This window comes from Corvus brachyrhynchos, unplaced genomic scaffold, assembly GCF_000691975.1.
Source record: "Corvus brachyrhynchos isolate BGI_N302 unplaced genomic scaffold, ASM69197v1 scaffold223, whole genome shotgun sequence".
In the NCBI taxonomy this organism is placed as follows: Eukaryota; Metazoa; Chordata; class Aves; order Passeriformes; family Corvidae; genus Corvus; species Corvus brachyrhynchos.
Window position 1 is genome coordinate 4,743,916 of NW_008237174.1, and position 11,186 is coordinate 4,755,101.

Genomic DNA, 11,186 nt, shown 5'->3' on the forward strand with positions numbered 1-11,186 from the left:
AGGAATCTCAGTGTCTTAGAAACATAGGAATGAAGTGTACCAGGTCTATTTGCTTCTTTTGGATCTACAGTCCCAGAATCTGACAGAGAGCAAAGAGCTAAAGAGAGGTTGCAACAGACAGGATTATATTGGAGGTAGCTACTGACGCTCTTTTCCATTCACAGACACCAGCTGGAGAAGTGCCAGAGGCTGCACTGAAAATAAGACACAAACTTTTACATTAAAGAGCAGATCCCAGAGCCTGCACTTGTTTACTGAAAGCAGTTAAGGGCAAATCCATGGTTGGAAGAGCAGGACAAGTGCCCCATACGACCTCAACTGACCTTCTTATGTCACATGGAGAGCCTGCACTGGGAGGCTGGTGAGATTTCCATTAGCAAGACCTCAGGTTTAAATTGTGCAAGATGAATGATGAGAATATGGAATATGAAACGCAACACATATCTAAGAACAAAAGAATTTGCTTTGGTTGCCAATCAATAGAGTCACCTGTTATTCTGAGTTTGTTTCCTGACAGAGATGCCTTTGAAGTCACTTCCACTGATGCTTAAGATGCAGAAATGATTCTACAGCAATCAGTTCACTGAAATTTTGACATAATTTGCCTGATTCACGCTGCTTTTAGACTGAATAATGTGAGCCTTGGAGCACTGCACTGAATTTGCTATGACACAACCACACTCTGACAACTATGAGTCAAAAAATATCAAGTGACAGTAAGGGCATGACAGTGACAAAGGAATCCAGTTTTATTTCCCCACTAAACAGCCCTAGTACCTTAAACAAGAGTAACCATGTCCTGCACCTATGTATTTTTATTGTCACAGTCCATTGCCATGTCACTTGGTATTTTTTCACATTTACTGTATTTAAAGAACTTGAAACCCAGAATTTGTCAAGATTCAACCAATTTTCTAATGCAAGAAGCAGTAGCAGGTCCTTCCTGGAAGAAATTTCCCCTCCTCCCCAAATACTGAAGGTACCTCCCCTCCTCCTAACTGGTGAGCCCGAGCCCCCCAGGGTGAAGTGAACCCTTCCTGTGGGCATTACAAGCAGTTTAACTGTGACCTTACAACTTTCCTGCTGGCTCCTGAACTACACAAGCACTGCCAGCAAGGAGAGGAGAGGCAGCCGTCATTCAGTAAGGCACTACACAAACAAGACATCCCAGATCATTGCAAAAGCTGACCGTAGCTATTTCTTACTAGCTTTAAAAGAGTATTACTAATCACACATCCACCAGAACACATTCAAAGGCATAAAATGTGTGGGTGGTGAAAGCTGAAAGAGACTAAAAGGCTGAGTTAATTTTAATTGCCTCCACATTTGGTTACTTCTATGATTTGGACACAAATAGTTAAAAAAGTCTTATACTAACACTTTTTCAGAATGAACATGAGAGTCTGGCATGTAAATGTTACAATGTTGCCAGCACGAAGTTAGGAGCTGAGTTGTACAAGGTAAATCTGCTCTGGCTACTTGGAAGATAAAAGCTCAAGCATGAAGGACATTTGAAAATTTGGAAACAGTTAAAAGGCAAAATATGGGAAGTCATCTCCTAGTAACATCACAACACATGTAAGAGTCAATCTTTCACACAGATTTGTTCAGCACACCTGTCCTCCTCCCTCCCCAAAATGAACCCAAACCTTTGGGCCAGCTACACTCACTTCAGACAGTGGAGAGGTCCAGGAGAAACTCTGGTTACTCGGTTGACAGTAGCACCATTCACAGTGTTGAGATGAACTTCAGATATGTAGAGAGTCACAGAGGAGGACTGCAGTCGTGTTTTTACAACTTCCAGTGGACATGTCAGAATTGCACCAACAGTACCTCCACATCTGCAAAGGTAAATAGGATCGCCACATTTTTAACTGCAAAGTAACTGAAGGGTACCTTCACATAGAACGGACATTATACTCAACACAGTCACACTGCAAAGGTGAAGAACCAACAGGAACATGTGTCACAATGACAGTTATTTGCCCTTGAAGGCAAGTAAACTGTTAAGTCAGTTTGTAAACCCCACAACTTGAAGTGAAAATTTAAACAGAAAAAAAAGTAGTCAAGGTACATAACTTTCGGTACATGCTGTTCAAGTCAGTTCTGGAAAGTAGCTCAGTAGCTTAAATGTTTAACTTTTTATGGTAAATTTTAACTTTTTTTTTTTAATGTTTAGTGTGCTCCTGACCACAAACAAGGTGCCAAAAATCCTTAAGGGCAGAAGAGGTTTATGCACTATGCACACAGGGCTACATGTAAAAACTGGTAAAATCTGTGGTGTGGCAATTTAACACCGTCTTCAAAAGCCCGACTGCATTTCAGTCCTTGTACCATGAAAGCAGCGGCTGTGCAAGTGCTTCCTGAGCTCTGCCCATTTCAGAAAGACAGACCAGGTACTGTAGAATAGAACCTGCAAGGCCAGAAGAGCTCACACGGCTGACCAGGTGAAGAGTTGCAGGGTTTGCTTCAGTCTGCCTCTCGTTCTGAGAGCGAGCCAAGGCAAGCTGTGCACAGCTTGTGCTGACAGAGCAGTTCCTGCCATTCTGCTCGAGCACAGCGCAGCCAGGAACACGCTGCCCTGCACAGCTCTGCTCAGAGCCTTCCTGGGCTTCCTCAGAACTCAGTGATTAATATCTACATTCTTAGCTGTGCAACTAGAGCCTCAGAGGGTAAAATAGCAAATCTACAAATTCTGAGTTCCAAGACTCAGTCTCTTGAACACTTTCAGAGATCAGTATTCTTAACATTGCTAAACACCCTTCTTAAAACTATGGCCAGGACACTATCTCCTTTAAAAAACAAACTAACTAACTAAAAATCCAACCCAAGGAAGCAAACCTAGATTTCAATTCAGGTATTAATGCTAACTACAGCTCAATTTGAAATGCACTAACACATAAATACAATTTGTACTAAATTCAAAGGGCGAAGCATTTGCTTCCCTAATAAATATAATAACATATATATATAATGAGAAGAAGTGCTTGATTCTGACAAGATAGTTATCAGCTATTTTTTTTTTGTAACACAAGAAGCTCAAACACCCCCAAACCCTTTAATAAGCTGTAAGCCTGTTCAAGTCTTTTTAAAATGTTTTCCAAAATGCAACAGAGAGTTCAGTCCAAAGTAGGAGTAACAGCTAAGACTCAAGATCTCCTATAAATTTTAATAGGAGGGTAGCCTGACAACTCTCTTCTACCACAGGGAATACAAAAAATATAGCACTACACCCTACAAACCTAATCTGTTTGTATGAAGTGAACTGAGAGTAGAGCTGCCAAGCAGAAGTTTGATGATGTTCACTTAACACTCCATTTAAACACAGTGACCTAGAGGTACCCCATTACTAAGCCTAAAGGCATCTTGCCCATCCCTAACTCCAACATTAGACTGAAGTCTATTCTCTTCCAAGGTTTAATTGGGGAAAGATAATGAGTTTCTTTTCCAGTCTGGAAAAAAGTGTTATCACAGGAAGACAAAAGACAGTCCTTCAGTATGTGCCGCACACATGTGGTTACAGCCTCACACAGACCTTAGAGCAACCTGCTCTGAATGAACAATTCACTTGTTTCTAACAGTAAGTTACATATAAACTTATTTTAAAATTAGAGTTGCAGAAAGAGAGAGTAGATGTGCTAATATTTATTTCAGCCAGGGTTGGAAGTAGCAGGAGCATGTAACATGTTAAGGCTCCTTATGAACAGCATGTGAGAAGTACAAGTAGATCAGCTCCCAAAACAATTTGACATGAAGCTGCTGAAGCTCTAAAGCTCTGAGACAGACAAAGTTGTCTGTGTTTCCTGCAGTTCAAAACAGACTCCACCCCATAGTAATGTGCCTGTGCAGGCAATGTAGGAAGTGGGCTTCAGAGTTTATCTCCTTTCTTGCAATCCTTACATTTCTGTTCCCCTTGAGCTTACCCTCTTGAAAACATTTCTGCGTTTCATTTTGGACAGGCTACACAAGAACTTGTTTTCAAGCAATACTAATCACAAGAGAAAGTACATGGTATGATTTATATTAATGAGATAAATGCTATGAAGTGGGGAAGAAATGAGGACAAAAAACTTGACCTGCATTCTTGAACAAGGCTTGGAGTTTGGAGCCCTTAAGTTCCCTCCAGCTACATCAGAGCAGAAAAATTTTCTAAAGTTGAAGATTAATGCTGACCTGGATGCTCCCCTACACCACACCCAAATCACAAGGGATGCCTGACTGCAACACTTCTGCCAGACATCCACTGTAGATGAGTCACACGTCCTTCACTCAGCAATGGATTACTTGGGAAGAGGGCTTGATACACAGCTACTCTGTGGTTGCTCTTTGTAACTTTGGCTACAGCAGGCACTGGTCAGTGACAGCCAGCAGATGTAACAGCAGCCAGCACTATGATCACACGCATCATAAGCTCTCTTTAAGAGCCTTTTCCTGCACCACATTCTGCCATTCGAGTAATTTCAAATAATCAGCACCCTTGGCAGTTTCTTGCTGTTGTGCTTCTTTGGTTAGCCTTCTCTTAAACAATTTAAGATGTCTTGACTAATTCCAAGAATATTTTTAATGCTTTCCACTATTGATAGTTTTAATTAAACTTCTGTCCATCTTCAAGACCTCAAGTTGCTAGTTAAAATTGCTGAAGAAAGCTGAGAAGTTTTACAGTGCTATGTGGTTCTGTAATTCAAGTCTTGGCAAAATTCCCAATTTCTACTTCTGTCAAAGTAATATGTGACTTTCCCAGCCCCCAAAAAGCCCCATATAATAGACAAAACATCTGAAACTGAAGGAGTAAAAGAAATATCTTGATATGTTGAGGAACCAGAACTTTCTCCACGGCCACAAGATCCACCGAGTTTGAATTAAACTACTAAATGAAGGCATAATTCAGTAACTACCCTGACTTGTCTACTTCACTTGACCTTTAAGATAAAGACCACAAGGCTTGACAAAAATCTGTTTATGAAAAACTGTCAGTAAACAGAGCTTGTGGGTAAACAAAGAAGAGAAACAATTCAAGAATATGCACACTGTACAAATAAGCATAGCAGCTCTTCTGTCACCAGCATCAATGACAGTGTATTTTACTTAGAAATGTATTTCCAGCTTTGCTTATTTAACACACTACTGGGAATACCATCAGAGACAGCTATGTTTTTGTCCTCAAGTCCTTGCAGGCCATTAACAGCCAGCCACCAGCTCCAGCTTTCAACAAGTGCTCTATAAATCGCCAGCAGACTGCTGCCACTTTTCCTGCTACCGTCCTCACTGGCTCAAATTAAGGGGAGTATTTTTAGCTTGTGGCTTAACACACATTAGGAACTAGAACAGTTCAGAAAAACTTTATTTAAACAGTTTGAAGAATATGAGATTTCTTCTCCTGGAAAATGCAGGTGAGATTTTGTAAACTACTTCAGAAATTTCGACTACCTAAAACCACTCTGGGCTTGAGTCTCTCCAGCCATGCATGCACCAGGCCCCAACAAGTGTGACTTTCAGGAACACTTACTAATCTGTAGCTTTTTCTCCAGGATTAAATGAATTTCACCTGGTAGTGTACATAGGTGAGCGAATACACTCCTGCTGACACAGTACAAATGGGAAGTGAAGAATGGCAAGACCTGAGACACTCCTGTGTCTGAGTGCTTACTGCAGTTTCCAGTGAATGCTGTTCAGAAGACCAGTTGCTCATCTTATCTAAAATGTGACATTCGCCTCTCATCAATGTTTACTACAAGCCTTCTTCAGCTTTACCAAGCGAGTATTAAAAAAAGCTTGCGAAGCTGACTTTCATCAGAAACATCTGATCATAAAAGGCTACAAGAATCCACCTGTAGGGTCCAAGTAATTTGAAGGGCAGAAAAGCAGAGATCAGTAGGTAAATCCACAGAAATAAACACTCTGGTTAAAAAAGGAAGACCAAAATCCCACTACTATTAACACAGTCAAGTTAGAAAATTAAAATTTCAACTTGAGCCTTCTTGTATAGTTTAAGAGACGTCATACTCAGTGAAACAAGATAAATGGACATCACAAGATGCAGTTACCACCTGCAGGATCATGACAGACCTAAAAGAAAAACAATAAAACTAAGAACAGTTGTCTACTTGACATCTCTTGGACTGAAGAATCTAGGAAGATGGCAATGTTCTCCTAAACTAAGGAAGACATTTCTCCTCCAAAAGCATCCATGAAAAAAGAAAAAAAAAACAAAAAAAAACAAAAAACAAAAAACCAAAACAACACAAAAGAAACCCCAACCACCCACAACACATTTAATTTGATCCCAAATGTCGATTTAGAAGACCATCACCTCACTTGTTTAACAGAAACAAACCTGGAACTATCGGGCTTTAAATTCTGCTAACAGTTCAACAGATACAGCTCTGACAACCACTGCCCTCAGACAGACCTGCATTATTTGTGTGACACTCCAAGGAAAGAAATATGCACATGCTTCAAAAACCTAAACCTGTTCAGCCTTCACATCCCAAGTTCTCCTTCCAGACATGGCTACACAAGAAAGTCTTCTCTTATTATTGCAAGGTGAAGGTATCTGCTAAGGAGTCACTGCCCTTGTCCAGAGCAGCTGAGTATCTTCTACTGGTACCTTTCAGCCCGGCAAGTACCACCAGAGACAGCTCTAGCATGAATGAGGGTCTCAAATTCAGCCACTGGACTGTCTAGAAATGCTCTAAAGCACACTAATATTTCAAATGCCAGTGCAGGCTGACTTAGAACTGAAACTGTCATTGCACATTTTCTTAAATTCCTTGAGATAATGATGTATTTTACAAGAACAAAAGCCATGGCTGCCTAGTGCTAGTTTCAGATTCACCTTTCACAGTATTTGTAACCACAGCCTCAAAGACTTAAAGATAACCCTTGACCCTGTTATCTTAGGTCTACATTCATTCATGTATTTTACCAGTTACTTATCTTTCCTGTACAAAAATGAAACTTTCATGCAAACACTGGCTGTCAAAAGACACAGCAAGAAACCTGAGCTCAAAACTCTGTCAAAAAAAGAAGAAAATTATCCAAACAACTTGGAATCAGAGCACCTTTCTATCTCTTCATCACTTACTGCAAATTCAGGTCCCAAGTCTATCAGCAGTTTCATGAGCTGTCTTAAACCAGAGTAACTTCCACATCAACAAAGTTGCAGCTTTGTATATTAATTTTACTGTATCTGTCTTTAGAGAGTTTAGAAGGGCTTTAGCAAGTACAGCTTTCAAAAACAGCATTCATTAATCCTGAATTTTCAGGGTTTTCCTGTTATTATACTGTTCAACTTGAGTACTAGCAGCCAAAAACCTTTACCCACCTTACTCATCAATTATGTTTCTTTGTTGAAACTTAGAAAGTGTAAGTTAAGCTCACATCCTTAAACTACAAATACTAATCAAACGTGCTATTTCTAATTAACAGTGTAAAAATAAAATTGCCCTGGATGTGCTGCCACACAGAAACTTACAAGTGAAAACAGGAAAGCCACCACCACAGGATCAAGCATCACTGGGTTCCATTATTCAAAACAAACATCAACATGAACAGTGTAGCTTCTATTAGGAGCCAGGGTAAATAAATGTTTACAATAACATTTGTATTAAGCAAAAACAGCTCAAAGCATCTAGAAAGAAATATGAGAAAAATACCAGTGGCACAGTTTCTCAAGTAGTGACAGCAATTTTCATGCAATTTAGTAACCCCATGGAGCAACCCCAAGCTTTAAACAAACACTGTCTTGTTTCACACAAAAATGCATCTGAATATAAAAATAACCTCAAGTTTGGACAGAAGGGCATTAACCTCCTTCTCACTTGTTCTGAAACACATCCAGGGTTATGCCAGGAATGTATTTTAGGGCAGAGAGGAGCTGAGTGCTTAGCAACTCAGTTATGACTCAAGTGGCTGTTTTCTGAAAGGGAGTAAAAAAGCCCCAATCATCATAATATGTGTTACACATTATTAACTATCTTCTGAAATCAGAAAAAGCCCAAGGATCTTTAATCTTTACTTCATATATTTCAACAGTGTCTGATCTTGCTGAGAATTCAAACACTTACTTAAATACATTTTCTGCACCTTAACCATTTTAGCCACTGCAGGGATTTGCCAAGAACCTCTGTCAGACAGAGTGGTAACAATTACAGACCAATTTAAGACCATTCTATAATCAAAACAAATAAAGAGGCTCCTTCCTATACTTCCTCACACATTATATTAGAAAACAGCCAGATTTCTGCAAGAAAAGCCAAGAGTGAAGAAAAGAAGCAAACCTGAGACTATCCAACTGTGAACTCGGAAAAAGCAGCTGTCCACCTCCTAACCCAATCCCCTCCTTTTGCTGAGGAAACAAGGCTCACACAAGTTCACTGCTCTGATGGAAGCTTGTATGATACAGAATTACTGTCAAACTTTCTGGAAATGAAGAATAAATCATGAAAACCTGAACACTATTTTTGTAGCCAACACCTGAATTTTCACTGGATGGCTGCAAGCCAGAACATCCAAAACATATTAATCTTTCCTATAAAGCAAAACATTAAGGTTTTCTACTACTTTTTTTAATGAGTCTCACAACTAGAAAAGCAACTATAACTTACTACTTGAACTAAAAATGTTAATTACATCCTATATTTCAATCACTACTTTTTAATTTAAGAATGGAGAGTGTTCAACTGCATCCTTGCTTTACACTAAAAGGACCTGAGTTTATACTACCAACATAATGTCTACAATGATAATAGCTGCTATTTGACTGTGTGGTGGAAAAAGAGAAGATACACAAAAAACCCCATACAGCCTAGGCAGCTACAGAGAGATCCCAGAATGGCCCCACTTACATTACTAAGCCAGCAGTGTCATCTGTTAAAGTTTCATTACAGAAAGCAGGAACTGAAGAATGAACTTCAACATAAAAAAAAAAAAAAAAGCCAAAAGCCAGCAGACAGAGATAATCATGTTGTTTCCATAGAGGCTCTGGTGCAACTTAAATGCAAACAAAGCTCCGTTCCTCTAAGTTTCACTGAAGACTAAAGATCACTCAGGTGATCTGTAGTGCACCATGCTTGCAAAGTCATGAGATGACCCCAAAAAACTCCTCTACTGCAAAATGTGACCAAATAGACAGTGCTAGCTTGGCTGAACTAAAGTTACAGGAAACATGTGGCTGGCACTCAACCTCTTCGTCACAGCATAACCCCTGACCCAGCTGGCCAGCACCTAACCATTGACCAGACTGCTCTGCAATAAATAGGAATCAGCAAGCTGAGCTGAGCAATCTTCATCTGGTCTTGAGTTTGAGGTTTGTAAACCTGTTTCTGACATAATGCACAATTCTGCCCAGTAATTTCCCCTGTGCAGAGCTGTCAAGCTGAAGGGCTACAATCAGGCACCACACAAAGAACCCTTAGAGCTGGAAAGGACCTCTGGAAATCATATTGTCTAATGTCCCTGGCAGGGTCACCTGGAGCAGGTGACATAGGAACATGTCCAGGTGGGTTTGGAACGTCTCCAGAGGGGGAAACTACACAACCTCCCTGGGCAGCTGTTCCAGTGCTCCGCCACCCTCAATATAAAGAAGTTCTTCCTCATGTTGAGGTAAAACTTCTTGTGTTTCAGTTTGTGGCCTCTGCTCCTTGTCTTGTAGCTGGGTATCACTGAAAAAAGTCTGGCCCCATCCTCTTGGCACTTCTTTGAGATATTTGTACGCATCAATGAGATCCCCTCTCAGTCTTCTCCAAACTGGGCTAGAAAACAGGCCCAGCTCCTGCAGTTTGTTCTCATATCAGAGATCCTCCAGATCCCTCATCATATCTGTAGCCCTCTACCAGACCCTCTCCAGCAGCTCCCTATCCTGCTTGAGTTCCTGCTATTGCTTTTCTGAATGCTTACAAGGATGCAAAGTCTGAAGAAACCAGTACACATTACTGCATCTTGGGCCTCCTGCTGCATAACCACTCCCCTCTTAAACACAGTGCAAGAAATTAAGGGGATGACAAAGCCCCCCCACAGGCACTGGATCAGGTGCACAATGCTGCAAAGTGTGCCAAAAGCAGAGAAAGTACTCACATGTATCCAAGTCACTCAGACTTGCTCAGAATCAATACACTGTTCTGCCACCTCAAACACCTCAGTCCAGAAGCAGCACAGGAGCATAAAGGGAAATCACAGTTTCAAGCTCTCTCATGGGATGCAAGGTGTGTCCCCTGTCACTTCTGCATAGCCATGCTCACTACCCAAGCGCACGTTTACAGTCAAGTCCACCAGGACCCCCAGCTTTCCCTTTGAAGCTGGGTGCCCTTCCCAACCTGCCCCTGGAAGGACCACAGGCTTCTGAAATACAGTTTTGAAACTTAAAAACATACATTTTGAAACTTCATTAGTAGCTGTAAAGGTAAAAAAGTTACTTCAAAACGAACTAAGGCTACATCTTTACTTCTGGGAACATTCTTCCCTCCTATTTCTTCTGCCTTTGTGGGTGGAGAGCTGTACGACCGTGCCAAAGCCCCACACGGAAGCGCAGCACATACCGGAGCGTTAAAATGCATTCCATGGATATAGCGGCCCTTGGACACGAGCGTGACCAGCGGGGCATTCCCAGCCCGCGGAGCCGCCAGGGGAGTCCCGGCAGCCTCTCCGTACAGAGGGGTAGCCCCCGCACAGTGGGCCCTGCGTGTTTCTCCACGAAAACGCCAGATAAGGACAAACCCGGGAACCGCAATCAGATGGAGCGGGCTGGTTTTACGCGAAGCCTCCACCCCGCCTCCCCAGGGGCCCGCGTTCCACCCGTGACACAACGCAACCCCCGGGGCCGGGCCCGACCCCGCAGCGGGCCCGGAAGGGCCTCACGGCGGGAAGCAGAGTGCTGCCCCCTCTCTCCTCCCCGCGGCCCCGCGGGCACAGAGGAGCGAGGCAGCCCCTCACAGCCCCCCCGAGATGTCCCCAGGCAGCCGCTCAGCCGCCGCCCGCGCGCTCAGGCCAGCCAGCAGCGGGGCCAGACCCGCATCCCGGGGAGGAGGACGGGAAAGCGCAAGAGCCGTTCCCGGGGCCTCGCCTACCCGCCGGCAAAGAGATGCACCAGGGTGTCTCTTTGGCTCATCCTCGTCGCCTGCACCCGGGCGGGAGGAAGGAGGTGCCGGGCGCTTCCGCCCCACGCTCACAGCGCCGCTCTTGGCAGGGCT

General features: G+C 42.5%; 1 protein-coding gene across 1 annotated transcript in view; it reads right to left on the bottom strand.

The window, feature by feature from the left end:
• The window catches only part of SLC25A36 (solute carrier family 25 member 36), a 30,350-nt gene extending 19,170 nt beyond the window's left edge, over positions 1-11,180 (bottom strand). The window contains exons 1-2 of the mRNA XM_008629561.2: positions 11,064-11,180; positions 1,671-1,841 (exon numbers count right to left, since the gene is read on the bottom strand). Coding sequence (XP_008627783.1) covers positions 1,671-1,841; positions 11,064-11,104 — 212 coding nt within the window. The 5' untranslated portion in view covers positions 11,105-11,180. The remainder of the gene's footprint in view (positions 1-1,670; positions 1,842-11,063) is intronic.
• Positions 11,181-11,186: the final 6 nt, after the last annotated feature.